At 34.4% G+C, this 22266-nt stretch overlaps 1 protein-coding gene across 1 annotated transcript in view; it reads right to left on the bottom strand.

Moving 5' to 3' along the window:
* The window catches only part of ACVR2A (activin A receptor type 2A), an 80986-nt gene that overhangs the window by 12585 nt on the left and 46135 nt on the right, over positions 1 to 22266 (bottom strand). Inside the window, exons 2-5 of the mRNA XM_042948723.1 lie at positions 19998 to 20205; positions 17399 to 17508; positions 17065 to 17219; positions 1201 to 1344 (exon numbers count right to left, since the gene is read on the bottom strand). Of these exons, the coding sequence (XP_042804657.1) occupies positions 1201 to 1344; positions 17065 to 17219; positions 17399 to 17508; positions 19998 to 20205 (617 nt within the window). The remainder of the gene's footprint in view (positions 1 to 1200; positions 1345 to 17064; positions 17220 to 17398; positions 17509 to 19997; positions 20206 to 22266) is intronic.

Genomic DNA, 22266 nt, shown 5'->3' with positions numbered 1-22266 from the left:
AGAGTCGGATGCTCAACCGACTGAGCCACCCAGGCACCCCAGCCTTTCTCTCATTTTTAAGCTTCTTCCAACAATGAAAGAAGAACCCTGAATTTGTGAATATTAGCAGTACAGACTCAACTCTTCCTCTGAGAACCATAGTTTTAAAATATCTGCATTGCTACCAAAAAAAAAAAGGTAAAAAACTTCTTCACCAACTCTAACAGGCCTTAGAGGAGGCAAGAAAGATAAAAGATAGGTATATTAACTTGACTGTATAACTTTGGAATAAGGAAGATCTGTGAAGATACAGTGGTGGAGCCTGCATCACCAAACCCAACCAGGATTACAATACCACACATGGCATTAGCTAGAGGGGCGTATAAGCAAGAGACAAGGAAGAAGAAATCATCATAGATCGATACCACCAATGGAACAAAACAAAACATAAGAACAGCTCAGAGGTGCATTAGACCAGGGTTTTATGAGGTAAGCCCCCTTTAAAAGAAAAACAAGTCGGGGTGCCTGCGTGGCTCAGTCAGCTGAGCGTCCAACTTTAACTCGGGTCATGATCTCACAATTCATGAGTTTGAGCCCCGCATCTGGCTCACTGCTGTCAGAGTGCAGAGCCCGCTTCAGATCCTCCGTCCCCTTCTATTTCTGCCCCTCCCCTGGGTTCTTTCTCTCTCTCTCTTAAAAAAAAAAAAAAAGATTAATAAATATTTTAAAAATTAAAAAAAGGGAAAGAAAAACAAGTCCACAGTAAACCAATTACTGGGCATCCTGATTCACTGCCTCTGATAATTCACCAAACAAAATGAATCAGTCTGGGTAATAATACCTCTAAATAACTCTAAAACAAGCATGCTATTCTATCATTCTTCTGTTTGTTTTCTGATAATGTCAATGGGATATTAAAAGTTATCCAATGAAATTATATTATTGGAATCCTCATCTTCATTTTGCACTTCTGTAGAATTTTTATTGGCAAAAGATCTCCTGTGTGTTCATTTATTGTATTTCCACCACTCCAAAGACTACTGTACAATTCCATGCTTCATATGAGAAGACGGACAAAAGGGGTAACCATTTTCCTCAGTATCACAAAGAACCACCTTGAAATATATGGTTTGTATTTTCAGACTGTTTCTGAATTATACTAATCGAGCCAGGTGTATCTTTTAAAAAATATGTGCAGATCAGAAAAATACAATAACATACCTGTATTGGAAATATTTTCACAGCTACATATTCATTGAGCAACTGGGCTTTCCAAACACAACCAAATCTTCCCCTTGCTTTCACTTCTAATAACTGTAGTGGCTTCAAACCTAGTAACGGAGAAGGTGGGGGTGGTCCTGGGTCCTAAGATAAACAATAATGATAATATTAAAAAGCAGCACACAATACATATCAATTCTAAATATGAGAAAAAAGGGAGTATACTGAGGAATCAATTGACAGAAATGGTAAACACATACAAATGACATTAACTTCAGTCTTGCCAAAACTGATTTCTCAAGCATTACTAATTATTTATAGTGATCATAAGGCAAGCCACTTGAATCAAGAGTTTTCATAATAACATTCAGTGAATAACATTCACTACTGCTATCTAAGTACAGCAGGAGAAATATCAAATCATTTTTAGTCTCACTAATTTTCTGGACTAAGATTTTCTGTGACTTTTAGGATATTACTTAACAGTATTTCAATGGTTTCATCTAGTTGATACTTCATTAGAAGAGGAGGATTTTAAAAGTGCCAGCAACAGCAAGTTATGACTATGTCTCAAAGAAAAATACTCCTCAAAATCCACTACTTTCCCCAGTGACTGTTTATCTTTAATCTCAGAAATGCCCATAGTCCTTCTCAAACACACTGCAAATAAGTGTATCACATAAGAGAAATATTTTGAATAGCCAAACTATTACGTTCATTCTGATTTTTCAACCTATTAACAATTCATCCCTTTGCTTATAATTACCAAATTGACCTGAAATAAAAATTATTAGTGTTCTGAGTCTGACTGGCAAAGAAAGTACAAATTATAATCCAGAAAATGAGTGGTCACTGTAGTAGATGTACAAGGTAAGTAAAACAAAAGAGAAGAGTACTGCTACAGGTAATTTAAAAAATGGAGGAAATACAGTATGTGAACAGGAGCACAACATTTATGAAACACAAGGGAATCCTCCCTATACAAACTCCTCACTAGAAGCCTCGTATCAGTTCAATATCTACAACTAAAACAAGATGTAGGAAGCCTTCAGAAAAGCTTCCAGAGCAAAGTAATAAAAATGTTTGAAAGGCTGCATAATGAGTATTGTAAGGAGGAACTAAAATTTCTGTGGCAACAGCAACAGACACTGTGACCCTGGATGGCATCTAAGTCGCTTGGAAAGAGTGTGCCATACCCTTATCCATGCAGCTCTCTTTCCCTTTCCTCTCAAGACAAAAATCTCTTCTAATGCCCTAAGACTGTCAGTGCTCCCTTTAGGTATTATTCAGCCTATTGGTGGCACTCAAGAATTTTAAAAGTTGACATCTACATTAGAAAGACCCTCAAAAAATAAAAACATTGCGAGGTATAAAAGAGGAAAAATGTGCAATTTCACTGTGGGCAATCTTTATAACATGGCTTGAGAATTCCTATTTTAAAATAGGAGGATAAACTAGAATACTTCCTGTAACTAATTTCAACCTCAAATGTTTATTTTTAAAATGTCTACAAAAGCTGCTTTTCCTTCACACATTGAAAAGATGAAAGGTTATACAGTAGAGCTAAAGAGTGCTGCGGTTTCACAGAGTGAGGAGTCTAGGAAGTCAGATACAAATCTTAGAGAAGTATGGCCCCCAAAGTTACGATTCTCAGTGGGAGAGGACAGAAGAATCTATGCAGAGGTTTTATCAAAACTAAACCTACCCTACCTCATTCCTTGACTGGTCACTTATAACTGTAATAAGAGATTCTACTGAAAAAGAGTATGTTATGTGGATGTGGAGACAGGAGAAAAAAAGGTTGAAAACTACTCTTGCGGAGGCAAGAGAAACCACTCATGTTCAAAGTCCAAGAATTATTAGATAACTGCATAAACTAATTAATGTTAACAGAAAAATTTATGTTTGAAAAACTTTATAAGCATTTTTTTTAATGTTTATTTATTCTTGAGATAGAGGAAGAGACAGAGCATGAGCAGGGGAGGGGCAGAGTGAGAGAGGGACACAGAACCCGAAGCAAGCTCCAGGCTCTGAGCTGTCGGCACAGAGCCCGATGCAGGGCTTGAACTCAGGAGCTGTGAGATCATCACCTGAGCTGAAGTCGGACGCTTAACCAACTGAGCCAACCAGGTGCCCCTGAAAAACTTTAAAATTACTATAAAGTTAAAATCAATGATTTCCCCCCTTCTTTAGAAATAAGTCAGAAACATCAAGTTGTCAAAGCAGGGATACCAAAAACTAAAGTATGCAGATAAGAGCTGAAAGGTGAAGAGGCAAAATAACGAGGTAAAGAATAGAATCGCTCTTTACTTAAACATTAAGATTTTGAATAACTTTAATATGAATTGATAATGTCTCTTGATAACATTCTATATTACCAATTCTGTTCTAAAGAGTACCAACCACACAGCTAGGATTTAGTCTATAAAACAGTATTTAGAGGACTTAATCCACATCTCAAGAATATGTCAGCAGTTCAAAATAATACTAACCTTAATTTTAGGAAACATGCAAGAACTCTCAATGTCTATATTTAGGGGGAAAAGATCACTGAATATTTTCTAAGTGCAAAGATAAACTTCAAGGTTCCCATAAGTTTCCAAGGTTTTGTTTGGCAAGTTCTAAGCTACCATTATTTCAGTAAAGTATCTTAGGTCACTCTCCCAATGACATTACCATTCTATTCAGTATTATATCATAACAACCTGAAAACAGACTGTTGTCAAAATTACTTATAAATAAAAAGCTTAAATTTAAGAACACTGGCAAATTTTTAAAGGGTGAGGAAAAGGTCTACAAAAACACATTCCTATAAAATCTCAAAACTTTTAGAAATGATACATGTGTGTTTTTAAATAATATTCTATAATACTGAAAAGTTGAGACTCAAAATGAGCTAATGAAGTACAGCTAACTGAATAAAATATATAGTGCCAAATCAATATGCCTTTTTGTTTTAATGAAAAAATTACTAGAATATTCTATGTCATACTTTTCAACTCTTCATTAAATTTATAAGACGCTTTAACTGTATCTCTAATATTTGGCTTTTATTTATCCTATCATCTAAGAATATCAGAAATTATTTTCAGTTTATGAGCATCATTATACTAATTTACCCACCAAAAGTCTATGCAGTTCACGCTTGAACAACATGGGTTTGAACTTCAGCGGTCCACTTATTAGGTTTCTTTTTTCTTCCAATAAATATAATGCAATGTATTTTCTCTTCCTTATGATTTTCTTAATAACATTTTTTTTATCTCTAACTTACTTTATTGTAAGAATAAAGTAAGTATGTATACCAAACATACAACATACAAAATATATGTTAATCAACAGTTTGTGTTACCAGTCACAAAATTTAGTACTTTGATGGGGGTAAAAAGTTACATGCAGATTTGACCGTGTAGGGCGTCGGCACTCCCTTCACCCCGCATTGTTCAAGAGTCAACTGTACTTGATTCTAGGAATAAAGATTTATACCTTTAAAATATATCAACAACCCAAAGAGATAAATTCAGATTTAAACTTCATAATGACATCAACATTCTGATGTTATCCATAAAACATGTCTTCGCCCTGCTACACAGAAAACCACCTTTTAGGGAACAATGGTAAGGTCTGCAGAATTCCTGAAAACTTGCCCTAAGTCTCTAGCTCTCTTGCAATAAATACCCATGCTACTTTGCACAGTTAAGAAGACATGTATTAGAACATAGCTCTGATTACATCTCCTTTATCCATTTGTATATGAAAATTATACAATTCTGGCATCAGAAGACCTCATGTTGAGAAACAACAAATGGCAGTAGCTGAAAAAAAGTGCACCTACCCAAACACCACTACCCTCTAGAATTACTAAAATCAAGACTGGAATAAATTAGTACAAGTGAAGAGCTGCAAAGTAGTCTGTGATCATTTTCTTTATTCTGAGTTCTCAAGGGTGAGAAGGGTGAATTCTAATCTAAAATAAAGCCTCAATCTCTAGACAGCAAAAGATGAACTGGCTAGCCCATTTGCTACAGAGGCTAAAGATGCAAGAAACTATCTGAAAATACAGATTTCATGATAAAAGATAATGGGTTCAACCAGAAAGTCAGCTCCTGTTAAAAATGTGCATACGTGAACATTTAAGCTAGTGACATTTCTAGCCACTAGGGGTTAATGTCTACTCAACTAAAACCGTTGTTTCTACATTCCAACTTAGATAAGTATAAATGCTGGTAACGATTCCTTGAAAACCAAAACTATTACGGTGGCAAATCAATCATGTTTTTAATACTAAAAGTGGTAAAAAAAAAAAAAAAATCATAACAAATTTATAAAGGATGCACAATAAAGCAACAACGACAACAAAAATCTAAAAACAAAATGTTCAGTATGCATCCACAAAAAGTTCCACAACCATAAAACAAACATCAATGCATCTTACCTCTATCATTATATGAAAGGCGTGCTTGTGAAGAAAAAACACAGGCAAAAGAAATTACGATTTATATCAAGAATGAAATGAAAAATGACACATCAGTTACAAAAGTGAAAGAAAGAGAATAATGATTTAGCTTTTTAAAATTGGCAATGATCCAATTTATCATATTTTTAAAATAAAAGTTGGGAACACTTTCCTTATAAACAGAGGAAAGTAATATCAAACAAACAAAAAACTTGGACATTACCTTTCAGATAAGGGGTATTATTATATACATGGTTCTGGTATGACCCCAAGTTACCTGATCCAATAAACTTCCAAGTCTTAAGTAATTGTTACTTGTTTTTCTAAGAAGTTCTAGAGTCTCAACTGGAAGAGTAAAATGAGCAATTTAATTGAGAAAATATCTTGGAATTGGCTTCTGGACACGAGAGGGCAGTATTGCCTTTAACAAAAACCAGGAGCAGCACAGGAGACATTTTTATGTAACTAGAAGTTGGTTCTCAGCCCACACTCCAACAGTTGTTTTACGAATCTCTAAAATCTATTTCCTGAACTGCTTCACTCCCCTTTTCATGGAAGACAGTAGAATCATAATAGAAAAATGTTCCTGATGTCTTTGTGTGTGCAACATAAACAATATACTAGGGTAAGAAAATAAGACCGAGGAAAAAATTTTAAAAATGAGATTTAAGTAGAACACAGTGACAGGCCAGGCCCACTGTTGACTACTTACTAGCCACATAAGAGTGAAGAAGTCAAGTAGTGGTGGCCATGAGAACAAGTATCCATACATATTTTTTAGTCTGAGGACACTTAGATACTGACAAGACTTTTGAAAATAAGATTTTCATTTTCCCAGTCATCCTAATATAGTTAAGGGCCTAAATTTATAATTAAGAGAAATACTGTCACCAATGTAAAAATCCCCTCCTTCAAATCCCCTCCAATCGCTGAGTAAAACCGCCATTTCTAATATCTCTACAATATTTATACAGAGAATAGCACTGATTTGACAACTCATTTATCTGTACCAGCAGCTTAGTTTTTCTTCCTTCTTGATTTTTCTCCTATGATAATGGTTCAGGATTATTTATAATTCATCTAAAAGGCTTAGCTAATCCTACTATCACAACATCTTATCAGTACTCCAGAGTAAAATTCATCTCTTTGAAAGAAATACATGCCAAATGAATAACTAGACTTTAGCTTCCCCAGGGCATAGGTATGTCTCAGGTTTTGTTTTACAGTGACTTGTAACAGGGATAATAAACCTACCACTGCAAGTAACACGGTGCAAGTATGTGCCATCCATGCATCTTACCAAAAAGTCTATCTTTGCCCAATATACTTCTCAATAAATGAACATGAGAATAAGTCCTAGAATGATCAAGCTAAACAAGAGATGCCAACAACAGGCCTCAATGTGTAAACTATGTTACAAAATAAAAGGGTCAAAACAGAATCCAAAAAAATTAAATCACTGAAATACATGGATAAAAAGCAACCAAGCCAAACAAACAAACACACAAAAAACAATCTGAATTCACAACACAGAAAATGAAACTTGACTATCATGCACTATAACTGGAGAGAACAGTAAAAAACAAATCAGCACATTAATGTCAAGTCATTAGGCTCCTGGATGCAAAAGAGACTTCGCTGCCTATTCCATAAGGGGGAAAGAAATTTAACTAAATTATATTGCCAAATATCAGAAAATAATGACTAGGACTTCTCCATTCACTCAACCAATCTTTACTGAGTGCCTACTTTGTGCCAGACACTGACTATCTGGCTTCTCGTGATGCTTACTACAGTGTGGGGAAGTAAGACTAATCAAAGATACCACACTAATGAATGCATAATTATGAAATAATTGCAATAAAAAGAAATTCAGTATCCTGAGCACCTGTAAGGAGAAAACTGACTTACACTGGCAGGTTAAATAAGATTTTCCTGGGGAGAGGATCCTTGAAAAATGGAGTAAGTACTAGAGGGAGACAGATTAGGTAGGAAAATGGCATTGGGATACAATGACTCATGCAACCAAATGGTTACTGGTTCTATTTACTGAGAACGAGGTTTGGAGAGATTATTTCCCTGAATGTTAACTACTTGGAAATATCTAATTGCTGATGTTTAGTAGGCAGTTAGATATACAGAACAGGAATACAAAGAAATCTTTCTAGATTATGGATTCTGGTTCATTTATATACTATAAACATATAGGACATATACTATGAATTTTCTCTTATTTACTACTTAAATCATTCCAAGTTTGATATATTTTATGTGTGTGTGTATGTACATACACATATGTGTGTATATATACATATACATTTATATATACATATAGACACATACATACACATATATACACACACACATATATATATATATATATGTACATATGTGTGTGTATATATATATATCTAACGGGGATAACTCACTAAATATCTTCTTAGGACCTCAAGAAGAATTAAGGACCCCTCCTACCCCCTGCCCCCTACACAAAGTATTTGAAAACCAACCAATTCTGAATTTGTCTCATCTTAGTCATCTAATTATCTCATGCTGTAGGAAATGTTACAGTTGCTAATTTTAAAAAAGACTATTGCCAAGTAGATAGAAATAGAATATATAAAGAAATAATATAGTGTATGTATCAGAACAAATGTTTCTGAGCTAGGAAGACATTATACATTAACAGATTCAATAATATTGATACCGCCAAATGCACAGCTATCATTCTATCCAGTTAGATCTTCAAAATTCCACTGTGATGCACCAACTCCTACTTCCTCCAGTTTCTCTCAACTAACTCCTGAAAGCAAGGCAAAGGCAGACAGAGGTGGATGAGACAGGATTCTGAATAAGTTCCCTAAGGAGAAGGTAGCTCCTCAGGGTAGTTAGCAGGGGGGAGGTTAAAAGTCTGAAGAAACCAATCTCCTTCTGGCCACTGCTCAAAAGCATCAGGTTTATTATTAAGGATAGAAGAAATTTTTATTTATTTTAGCATTGGTATTCTTCAAGTAAAGCTGCAAAAAGGAAAAGGTTCACTACATATTCTATAAATTATGGCGTGGTAAAATGGTTATGTTTACCTACAGGGTTATATGCACTTACTATAAAAGCTATTTTGACTTTATAAATATTCGTTGTTTATATTTTTTAATGTTTTTTTTTTTTTTGAAAGAGAGAGAGAGCATAAGTGGGGAAGGGCAGAGAGAGGGAGACACAGATTCCAAAGCAGGCTCCAGGCTCTGAGCCATCAGCACAGCGCCCGACGTGGGGCTCAAACCCATGAACCGTGAGATCATGACCTGAGCCAAAGTTGGAAGCTTAACCAACTGAGCCACCCAGGCACCTCTCGTTGTTTATATTTTTATATAAACAGTAACTCAAAGGGTATACAAGGTTGTATCTGAGAAGGGAAGTGTTTTGGAGATGAAGGATACAAAAGGGACTTCAACTTTATCAATAATGTTTTATTTCAATTACGTTTTCCTAAAGATCCAAAGTAGATGTAAGAAAATGTCTGTTCTGAGTGGTAGATGTTTGTAATATTTTTCTCAAAACTTCCCTGTGTTTTGCTCCTTTATTTATGACATAAATGTAAATAAAGATTTAGTTATCAGCCAAAAAAACAAAAAACTACTTTAAACATACTTTATATACTCTGATCGTCCTCTTTATCCTGCTTTAGTTTTTTACAGACCCCATCTAATTACCTACTGGAATAAATAAGCCACTCAATTAAAATCATTTCAGTGAATAATAATCCTTGGATATAAATGCCCAGACTCTACCATTCCAAAGACTGACACTAGAGCAAGACACTTCACCTATCTGTCCCTTGTTTTTCTTATCTATAAAATGGACTTAATAAAACAGAACCTATATTTGGGGTGTTGAAAGATTAATCTGTGTAAAGTGCTCTGTGTAGTCCTTGACAGAGTACTCAAAATTGAAATTTTTTATTACGCTAATTTCAAAGTATTGGCATATAAATATGTATCTTCAATGGCTTCAATAAATACAACTTCGAGTACAATTCTGAAGTTGTTACTCTGGCAGCAATAATAGCTAACAGGTTTTGAGCACTTATCATTAGATAAGCGTCCCAGATATGGCTCCTGGTCACTATATAACTGGAGTCAGACATTTCTCCTCTTTTCCTCCACTCTTGCTCCCTTCTTACTCTGCCTGTCATTGCCAAGCTGCAAAGCCAAACAACCAATCACCAACCTATTTTTTGTTCCCTTATATACTAACTGTGGGCTTCAAAAGGGAAGAACTGTCCCTCCGATGCTTATCACCACACATCAGCATGATGCCCGGCACACAACAGGCTCTCAAGCATTAGGTGAGTGGTTAAGCTAAAACAAAACAAACAAACCCGAACGAACACCCGCCAGCCTATGTGATACAAGCAGCTTTTCACTAACAAATGGGCCTTTTCATTTTATTGTCTCAAATTAACAGAAAAGATTTGACAGTGATGAAGTAGCTAAGAATGAAGGAACAGATCTACGATGAGGTCCAGGAAGTAGAGTTGAGAGAAAATCAAAGTCACTTCTTCCTATCTTCCATCTTGCCAGATAAGAAAAAAGAGAAATTTTTTATTTTTTTTAATGGTTATTTAATTTTTGAGAGAGGGACAGAGCTAAGCGGGTGAGGGGCAGAGAGAGAGGGAGACACAGAATCCAAAACAGGCTCCATCCAGGCTCTGAGCTGTCAGCACAGAGCCCAATGTGGGGCTCGAACCCATGAACCATGAGATCATGACCTGAGCTGAAGTAGGACACTTAACTGAGTGAGCCACCCAGGCACCCTGAAAAAGAAGAAATTAGGTACTCTCATCTATACGCATCAGTCCCACTTGTAAATTGGAAGACGCGGTCCTCCACAGTCCAAAGAAAAACTGAACTCAAGATTTTAAAAATTAAATGGAAGTCATTTTTAGAAATAAAGTGCTCCATTATTAACTTTAATGTACAGCTTTAACTCATTTTAAACTTTGGATAAAGCTTTTAATTTTTTTTCCTTCTCCTCTTCCCTTCTTTTTTGCTTTTGGACATAGAATTTCAGCAAATCTCAAGCAGAGATTTGTCCATTCATTTGTTAAGTAAAATAATTCATATATGCCTAAGAGAGTAATTTTTTGTCAAGCTGCAAGTCTACAAATAATTTATGACACTTCTCCCAACAATCAGTTTAGAAGTATACATAAAACTTAGTTGTAATTTAAGTTGTAACAAAAATAATCACACACAAAGGTAGAACACAGAAGAGACATTTGCAGTAGTCCTGAACTATTTCTTAGGCATGTACCAAAAAAAAAAAAGAAAAAAAAAAAAAGATGCTCAACTGCAAGACAAGAGCATTATATCACCAGATTTTAAACCTACTAAAATAAGACAGTTAAAAATATTGTGAAATGTAGACTCCAGGTCTTAGCAGAAACCTAACACCAACTCAAAGCTAATAAAACATCAAGTTTTGAAATTTCATGAGCATACATTAGAGCTCCACTAAGTTTCACTTAAGAACACATCACTTAATCAGAATGAGACTGAAAAGTATTGAGCTGAGAAGCTATCCTCAGTATACCTTTAAATTAAAAGAAACCAATTGTGAAATAACATTTGTAGTTTATAAAAGGGAAGGAAAGCATGTATTCAAACGAATGAGATTAGAAAAAGGTGTCAGAGGATACATATCAACCCGTTAAAATTGATTATTTCAGGAAAATGATAAAGGGCAAAAAAAGGAAGAACAAATGGTTCTATCTCCTTTCTTTTGCACACACTTCCTTCTGTAGAATTTGTCTTATTATAACAAGCAAGTATTATACATTCTTAAAAAGAAAAGAATTAAAAAGAGAAAGTGAGTCAACCTATTTCAAGATGTGGTTTTGCAAGTATAACAATATTAGCATGTTAAATACTCACTTAAATTTAGTAAATTTCCCCTTCATCCTCCCCAAATAAATAAGCAGCACACTTCCCTAAACTGGCTTGCTTGAATGTTAGGCTACCCTTTCAGTATCTTATTAATTTTAAATGGGTACACATACAGACTCATGTTCAACAGGAAAGTCCTACACAGCATTTTCAGACAGCCTGGTTTCTCAGTGGACAGTAATTTGGCAGAGCATGAAATGACAACCTATTATTACTTTAATATTAAGGTCAACAGGATTATTTTGTATGCCCAATTCAGTATCCCAAACATCTGACAGCCTTTATTCTCTACCAGACCAAATTCTAGACAAAATGTCATGATGCAAAGAACTGAAGAGACTGATGTCACTTAAATAAGTATTAATGTTGCAATACTACAGTGCTATTTATATAGCCTTTAAAAATGCACAAGAAGTTAACTTCATACCTTGTTAAAGGTAGGTAATTTCTAGTTCCTGAAATCTGCTTTCTTATCAGCAAGTGTTTTTTATCAGCACAAATATAGATCTTATTAACAGGAAACTGAAGCTCACGTATGGTTTTGAGAGCGATGCAAACACTTTTATTGAAACCACATTAACTCTAACCACAATAAGACTTCTTAATCATAGAGTCAATGCATCTATTCCCTCCTATTCTTGACTCACCGGCACTAGAAAAACCAGTTGTGTTCAGTTTACTCACTGTAGATATAAGAGCAAATTCCTACATGTGGAAAGACAGTTTCAGCACAGGCAAAAGAAAAGGACCTAGGTGATGCAAATTAAAAGGATGCTTCAAAGCTTGTGATTGCAGAAAGAACTGAATACTGGCATTCTCTTATAAAAGCCTGAATACTTCAACTTATTCTACCCTAAAGACATACAGCCTCAATATTTTTCTTAAAACTAAGCCCTAAAGCTTTTTATTAAAGGAATCCCTGGGCATGCTGCATTATCATCTCAGTACAACTCTAAATGGAACAAAGTCAATTCAGTAATTCGTCACTTACAGAGTGGTTATATCTACAAACAGTAGGTGACAGACAGTAGTGATTACAATACACCCATGGTATTCAAGGGGCTTACAATCAAGTGGGAGACTGGAACATGTACACAAATGACTAGTGCCTTTCTCAACTGGGGCTATTCATCTGAATCACACAAGATATAAACTGACTTCAGCAGTATTTTCTCAATTCTTTCAAGGACAGTACACAACTAATACCATTCCATATATATATAATGGATGGCTTAAGGTGTAATGGGAGGAAAGAATAAAAAGGTAGATGTATGGAGGTATGGAAGCCCATATGTCATACTCCAAACTGTGTATTCTTTGCTGTGGGTCACTGAGAGCCCTCAAATATTTTTTAAAACAGAAGTAACATGGGGCACCTGGGTGGTTCAGTCAGTTAAATGTACAACTTCAGCTCCGATCATGATCTCACTGTTGGTGAGTTTTGAGCCCTGCGTCAGGCTTGCTGCTGTCAGCACAGAGCCTACTCTGGATCCTCTGTGCCCCTGTCTCTGCCCCTCCTCTACTCACACTATCTCAAAAATAAACAAACATTAAAAATAATAATAATAATAATAAGTAATATAATCAGACATGTAAAACACTATTCTACAGTAACAGTATAGATGAAGAGAGAAGACCAGCTGAGATTACAGAAATAATCTCAGCCACAGGTGTAATAATGTCCTGAACTACAAAAGATCAAGAAAGATAAAAAGGTGAATGAACAGGACTTGGTAAATGACAGGGCCAAAAAAAGTAGCAGCTGTCTCCAAGGCTTTCCACCCAGGATGACTGGATGATACCAAGACAGTGATACCATGGAACAATGTTAGAAACGTAACAGTAACAGATTATAAAGAAAGAAGGATGGCTTCAATTAAAAACAAAAAAAAGAACAAAATTACTTTACCCATACTTCTAACTATACTAGATCTGAGAATAAATATTTTTTACTGGTTACTAAGAACCATAATTAAAGACCAGATTTTAAAGCAGGTATATTTCCATATCACTTCCTCACAATAAAATACTAACACCAGAAGAAATTCTAACTCGATGTCTTAGAAATAAAGAATCCTACAATTTAGCTGTCAGAACCAGCTTAGTAAAAAGATACATGTGGATATCTCTCGTCTTCCAGGATGCCATAGGACTCATCTTTTAGCCCCCAGTGAGAATAAAAGACTGAAATCAGACCAAGGAATGATCACAGTATGTATAACTTCAGCTTGCTCTGTGAGATTCACTGTAAATTCTCAAGTATAGTTCTTATTGTAGCAATGCCTTTTCAAGAAGATATTACCACAATGAGACTAATGTCTTACAAAGACCAATTAATTCACAAACCAGCCTTTAGCCAAAGCTTTAAGGAAAAGTTTACCTAATAAAAGGAATGAAATATTTCATGACACTGTCTAAAAATGTTTGAAAAATTTGGAAGGAAAAATCCACAAGAATATAAGATCTTTCCAGAATTCCTAAACCTAAACCTTGGAATTTTCCTAATTCATAAACCTTGAAATTAAGCTTTGAATATGGGAACCTGAATATGGACGAAATAGGGAAATCACCGTAAGACTTCAAATGTATGTCTCCCTTACTACCCCTGTCTCTCACAAAAGTCTTGAATAACTAATAGGCAGGGGTACTATCAATTCAGAGGCTCAGGAATCCTTACCTACAACCAATCAATGCTGATAAACCTTATTCTAAAATGTGCTAAAAAATTTTCTTAGTGGAAACACAGGAATATGCCCTTCTATATTTCCATGACTTTTCCTTTTTGTCCTATGTGAGGCCATATGATGATGTTATTACTCATTTTAGTAGTCAGACTATTCAATATCCAAAGTAGGAAAATAAATTAACCTATAGAATGATTTTGAGATGGCAGTGATGTTTACTGAATTTTTAAAACAGCAGAGACATCAGCTTCCTGGGGGGTGGGGGGGAGGCAGAACAGCATAAAGCAGTAAAGCTTTAGTGTCAGAGTCCTTGGTTCGGATTCCAGCTCTGACACTTGTGAGCTTTGCTATGTCTCAATTTCTTTATCTATAAAATGGGGATTGAAACTACATAAACAACCCTGTGAGGTAAAATCAAATCAGCATTTTTCACACCTGGCTGGTCACAAGAATCACCTTGGAATTTTATTAGAAACATAAAATCTCAGGCCCCACTCCATACTTACAGGGAAGTGGCCCAAGAATTTGTATTTTTTAACAAATTCCAAAGATGAGCCTTACATACCAGTCATAATATAGGAACCATGGAAAAAAATTTCTGTATGTTTTTACATATTCTTATATAAAATTCTTGTCTTTATATATTTATGTAACAGTATCCCAGTACAATACATTCTAAGTGTTCAATAAATACTTGATGTTATTATCAATAATTACTTTAAAATAGGAGATAAAATTGATCATTTTGTAACAGGATGGCCACTAAGCAGTGTTGCAGAACTACTTTGTATAATCCTCTCACCAAAAATGAGACTTAAAGCATGAGACTATACTGTCTGAGACAGTGAGAGATGATATAAACTAAGTTCCAAATTGATGACAACCCCTCTTTTGCACAACATAGTTTGCAACAGAAAGCATAAAGTTAGGCATGTTTATATTTTTCCTAACAAAGCTTGACCATTCCAGATCATTCCATCACAAAACCATGCAAATTCACCACAGAGCAATTCAAGTGCTAAATAAATGTGTACAGTATCATTAATACGGTAACAAATATCCAAAGCCCACAGAAATGGATATTCATTGAAGATTCCTGATTCTCAGTTATTTATGAATAACTGTATCTTTCCTTTTTAAAGTCTAAACGTTTGAATTATCATTTCTAAATAAAATGGCCTCATGTGTTAAGATACTGAGCCTTTTAAAAGAAAGCCCAACCACACCTTTGTGCTAATATTATATAATTATCAATGCTTTCTATAAAATTACATTATTTTTTTAAGTTTTATTAAGAAACTTAACAAATTTGTTTTTAAATTGAGTTTCCAGTTTGTTTCGATCATCACATAAATCTAGGGTAAATTCAGACACTACTACAAGTACTAAATACTCTCCCTTCTAAATACAAACATAAAATAAAAAACAGTTGCCACCAAGAGAAGATAAAGTGTACAGCCTACGACCATTTGGAGTAAACTACATATATTTATTAGGCATTTATTTTATTTTAAAATACTTTTTTAGAGACAATTTTTAATAAACTCATAACTTAGTTACTAATGTGCAAAAGTCAAAATATTTCAGCTGCACAAAATAGCATGTTTACCTAATTTGCAGAATAAGGTATTTCACTTTTGGGTTTATTTCTCCATACACACATCTTAAAAGATTATGGGGGTCAATAATCTAATGCTAACAGATTGCTTCAAGTACTAAGGAAGAAGGATGTTATGTAAATAAAGCTTAAAGGGAAAGAAATTATTTTGGTCATTAAAATATAGGACTCCACCATTTTTTTCTATCAAGTTTTAACCATTAATCCTAGTGGTATCAGAGAAACAAAGTTAAACCAAGAGAGCCAGAAGGCCAAGGTAATCTGATCTTAATAGTTAAAAGAAACACAGTAAAAACTACAGTTCAAAGATGTCTCACACAAGTATGCCAAAGCTTTCACCACTCCTCAGCCTGCAGAACATGAACTACTTATATTAAAAGAGTTTGTAAACCACTGTACCAGCACCACTGCCTCCATGACAGGGAATGAAGAAAATTTCATGAATTTAATTTGATTACCCAACATATCTACATTTTCAGGTATATTCAGGATCAGGAGAGTGAAATTGAGGGCATTACAAAAGTTTTTAGTCTTCAAAAAAAAAAAAAAAAAAGCTTTTAGTCCTCAGTACATGCTTGATATACTGCAAACAATAACGATGCACCTGCAACTACCAATGACAAGTAATGAGAAGCACTGATTATCTGCTCTTCTTCCCAAAACATTTTTATGCATATATCTTCCTGGCGCCTTTGTGAAACCTCTTTTTTCCACACTTTTCTTGATTATCTTGCTAAATCCCTCCCTGTGGTTAAAAGGATAATTTGGCAAGCTGTCTTGAAAAAGGCACAAAAATTTAAGAATGGAAAAAAGAATGGAAGGAAAGAAAGGGTTGTGGTATTGCTTCTCCATCATCAATTAATTCTCAAGAAACAAAGCAGGGAGAATCTCCCACTCAAAAGTACTACAATGACAATAAAACTGTCCAAAGAACAGGAATACCCTTTGTTCCACTCTACTAGCTCAACTCCTGAGTAAGAGGAGTTCAGGATATAGCACTTAGTACGTTTGGAAAACTAGCTATAGTTCTCATAACAACAAACATTCCAAAAGTTAACTCCAAAAGAAAATGGTTTATAGCAATTTGGTGGGTTTCACCACAGTGATAGTTCTTTAAAATATAAAATTTAAAAGAGCACAAAGTACAAGACAATAACTTACTTGAGTTGGAACAAGTACAGGAGGGTAGGCCATCTTATGATGCCTGTACACCCAAAATGCACAAATAACAATCCCCGCAATTAACATAAGTGGCACCAAGGAATAGAGCAGTATGTTGTAATAGGGTGGCTTAGGTGTAACTGGGTTCGAAGTAGCTGTGGAAAATGGAAGGAAAAAAAACAATTCAGATTTGGCCTACAAAATTCCACAAGAAATATTTATCATGGTATCAAATTTTAGGAGAAGGTATCAGTAAATTATTCCATCAACACAAATATGCTTTGTTTTCAGTGTACTAGTTGAACAGACCTATGTATTTTCCCTGTAAACTTACGCTGTGTAACTTCCATCTCTGGAAAGTAAGAAAACCTTTCGTTACACATATTGCCCTCACAGCAACAAAAATATACTTCAGGGCTGTCCTTTTTTTCTATACAATCAGTCCTATAAACAAACAAAGGAGAAATAATTAAAATCAACATTATATTGAATCTACAATGGAGTTTTTCTAAAGTTCTTCTGAGAGATGAAATAATGAAAAAGTCATTCATAGTCAACCTCAAGATTTTTATTAATATTCAATGATCAATTCTTAAGAGCCAAAAATGTTTCTGTAATCCTGTTATTAAATCTCATCAAAACACAACAGATGATTTTATAGCAATCACACTAACTCCTTGAGACCACTACTTTATTTTGGTTTTTAATGATCCATCTAAGGCAACCACCTTTTATTTATTTCTTTTTAATTACTAGAAAAGCTTGAAAAGGAACATTAAGCCAATGAAGAAATTTGCTTTAGGAGTGCTTTCTCTTATAGGAAATACAGCTTTCCTATGGCATAAATACAAAAGCTAAATGCTATCAATAAAATTGTGTGTATGTATACACATAAATACATGGACATAAATATACATAGTATACACAAAAGGACACAAGTTCCTATCATGGCAGAACATATCTCAGCATCAGAGACCCAAGCTAGATTTGGGAATTAAGAGTGTCAGGTTTTTTGTTTTTGTTTTTTTGAGTAGATTTAAACTCCCTAAACACAGGTGGCTCAGTCAGTTAAGCAACAGATTCTTGATTTCAGCTCAGGTCATGATCTCATGGTTATGGAAGTGAGCCTCATGTCAGGCTCCATGCTTAGCCTGGAGCATGCATGTATGCCCTCTCTCGCTCTCAAAAATAAACAAACATTTAAAAAAAAATCTTCATATATACAATATGGTCTTATTAACTGTAGTTGCCATGCTACATTACTAATAACCCTAGGACTTGTTTTATAGCTGGAAGTTTGTACCTTCTGACCACCTTTAACCATTTCACCTAACCATCCATATCCCAACCCTCGCCTCTGGCAACTAACAATGCCTGGTTCTCTATATCTAGGCATTCATTTTATTTTTTGGTTTTCTTTTAAGATTACATACATAGGTGTGATCGTAATGGTTGGTATTTGTCTTTCTCTGTATGATGAATTTCACTTAGCATAATACCCTCAAGGTCCATCTATGTTGTCTCAAATGGCAAGATTTCTTTCTTTTTAATGGCTGGGAAATATTCTTCTGTGTGTGTGTGTGTGTGTGTGTGTGTGTGTACACACATCACATTTTCTTTATTCATTCATCCATCAGTGGACACTCAGGCTGCTTCCACATCTTAGCTATTGTAAATAATGCTGCAATAAACATGGGGGTGCATATATATCTTTACAAGTTAGTATTTTCATTTCCTCCAGAGAAATACCCAGAAGTGGAATTGCTGGATCATATGGCAGTTTTATTTTTAATTTTTTGAAGAATCTCTATCCTGTTTTCCTAGTGGTCCCACTTACCTTTCATAATAGCAAATATCACTTGATGATCACTTCTGTTAATCGGGAGGCTATGAATCAGAAATGTAGCTAAAATGTGTAATTACAGAGAAATAATACCTGGAAAATTTACAGATTTGGAAATATACTCTAAATACTAAATACATACCCAAGATTTTAATTTCTCATAAAAATTAATATAATTCCATTTTCATGGGCTTATTCAACACATTTTGCTATTAATCACATATGGCCAATCAACCACAGGTTCATGGTAATGAACTGAGGTTCCTAAAAGTGGAAAGGCAAGTACCTAGTATTCCATGAGTATATCAGTATTTTCTGGCTCCAAAATGTCTGTTTAACTAGGACCTTACAGCCTCTCGGTGATCAGCACCCACCTACAGTGGAAATCCTGAGGCCCAGTCAGTTTCAGTGATCAGCCCAACATCTGTGGGACTCCTTACAGAAAGATCACAGGCAGTCAATAACATGTCTAATGTATTTTATTTCCAGTACAGAATAAAACAATTTAAGCACAATCTTTTAAATAAAATGTAGCTTTCTATGAGGACTGTGTTAGTTCTGATGTAATTCCGAACGTCAAGTTAAAATGTCTCTTGGGGGTAAAGAACAAAGGCTTACTTTGCAAGAAAAAGAAATGCAGTAAGATCAATTTCTTCCAGATACATAAAGAGGGAAACTAAAAGGAAATTAAATACTATGATTAGGCTTACTCTCCTTGAGGACAGAGGATAGATTTTCAATAGATATACTGTCTAATTTTAAAGCAATTTTAAAAATCCTTTTTCCTTAAAATTGATATTAAAAAAGTTTATCATCCTAATAACATAGGGGAAAAATGGTTCTTATCTATAATTCTCACTACTTGGTAGACTATTCAAAGTATATCAAAGATAAAACATAAACATGACATACTTATTTTATTACTTTAAAATGTGTATCTTGTCATTAGAGCATGTTAAAATGGTTTTCATAATCTCATCTTAAAAAAGAAACCTTTAAGTGAAAATCCACGCACTGATCTTTCCCCTTTAAAAAGGGAATAGAGAGGATTATTCAACATTCTCATAAAAAAAATAAAATGTTTCCTTACCTGTCATAACAGTTGATATCATCCAGCCAACAACCTTGCTTCACTATTTCAATGGAACCAGAAATATTCTTCCAGGTAGCAAAACAATGTCGCCTTTTATCTTTGTCACCATAACAGGGTTCAACACCAGTTCGATTGGTTCTATCTCTTTCCCAATTAGCGTTATAGAAAATACACTCCTGAGTTTCTGATCTACCAAGTATAGCACCTATAAGATAATAAAACAACAACTTAATATAACTGTATTAGCTCTTAAAATAAGAAACTGTCTCACAGTATACCAACCTCAAATGTTCCTAAAATGTCAGTAACTTACTGTCTTCCTAGTGTTGTAACACTAAGTTTAGGTTTCCAAGTCAATCTCTGTACTTGAAGTATAATAAACATAATAATACAAAGTGACCACATTTATCGCAACATTTCTCTGGAAAAGGCCAGTCTCACTTTTAAGAATGTCCTTGATAAAAAGCAGTAAAATTGTTAATCTAAGTGTATCTTGACCCTAGGTAGACTTCTTTTCAATATTCTGTGTGACAAAATGGGGACTAGGCAAAAGTACCTGTGCTGCTTACTGAAGTACAATGGTTGCCTCGAGAAAAAGCCTTTGCATGACTGAGTTGGGAACTACACCAACTATAGTTATTCAGACGTCGATATCTGACAGACCTGTTCTCAAAAATGAACCAAGTAAGCCTATTACTTCAAGAAAAACAACTGACAGTATGCATTGCCAATTATAAAATCTGAATTTTCAAGCAAGGGAAGAAATTTGGAAAATCTGTATTGCCACCATCAGCCTGACACTTTCCCAACACTTGATTCTCTGAAAAAAATCAGTGGTGATAACAAATTTAACTTTTAAATATTAAATAATGAAATGTGCCAGTAATTAGTAGATGTATATAATTCAAGAAACCAATATTTTCTAAATGAGTTACGTGTGATGTTATAAAAGTATTCACGGGTTTAAAAAATTCATTCAATGTTCAAGACAGTCCCATAGATTTTAATGTTACAGAGGATTAATGTTTCAAATTCTGCACTGTAAAACTAACTTTTAAAAAACTCTCTCTTGTCTTATATGGAAAAACAAGGTAAATGGAATACCCAAAATAATTCTAAAAAGATTTACAAAGGAAAATTCATACCACCTGTTTTTAAAATTCATTATAAAGCTTCAGCAATCAAGACAGTGTGGTCTTAGTGAAAAGACAGACACATGCTTCAATGGGATAGAACAGAGAATCCAGAAATAGACCCACACATAATGTTCAACTGACACACAGCAAAGGTGCCAACACATTTCAATAGAGAAAACACGGTATTTTAAACAACTGATGCTGGAACTGGACATCTTATGAAAAAACAAAAACTTCAATTCACATCTCACACTGTTTACAAAAATGATCTCTAAACATATCAAAGACATAAAATAAAACCTAAAAATATAAAACCTGTAGAAAAAAACATGAAAAATCTTTGTGACCCTAAATTATGAAAGATTTCTTAGAACACAAAAGACATGAACACAAAAGAACTGATAAGTTGCACTTCATTAAAACTAAAACTTTTCTTCAAAAGTTAAAGAAAGCAAAATTCACAGACTAGGAGAAAATACTTGCAAATTATATATCTAAATAAAAGGGCTGATATTCAGAATTCAGAATACAGAAAAACTTCTAACAACTCAATAATAATTTTTTAAACCACCAAATTCCTTAAAAAAAAAATGGGCAAAAGATTCAAAAACATGCTTTGCTGAACAGATATGAAGGGAAAAGATTCTCAATATCATTAATTATTAGAGAAATACAAACTGAAACTAATTCTAATATTGATTAGAATGGCTAAAACAAAACCATCTCAAAGTTGGTAAATATGTAGAGCAACTAGGACTTTCACATATTGGTGGTAGGAATGCAAAATGGTCTACCCACTTTGGAAAGCCAGTTTGACAGCTTCTTATAGTTAAACATACACCTACCATGCTACCCAGCAATAGCATGCCTAGCTATTTATCTAAGAAATGAAAAGATACGTTCATGTAAAAATATGTACATGAATGCTTAGTGGCTTTATTTACAACCCCCCAAAACTGGAAACAACTCAATATCCAGTACTGGTAAATGGATAAACAAACATCCATACAACAAAAAGAAATGAACTAGTGATAGCTGTAACAACATGAATGAATCGCAAATACATTACGCTATATTTTATGTGATTCCATTTATACAATGTTCTGGAAAAGGCAAAAATATGGAGACAA

This window comes from Panthera leo, chromosome C1 (genome assembly GCF_018350215.1).
Source record: "Panthera leo isolate Ple1 chromosome C1, P.leo_Ple1_pat1.1, whole genome shotgun sequence".
NCBI lineage: Eukaryota > Metazoa > Chordata > Mammalia > Carnivora > Felidae > Panthera > Panthera leo.
This window is presented reverse-complemented; position numbering and strand designations above follow the sequence as displayed.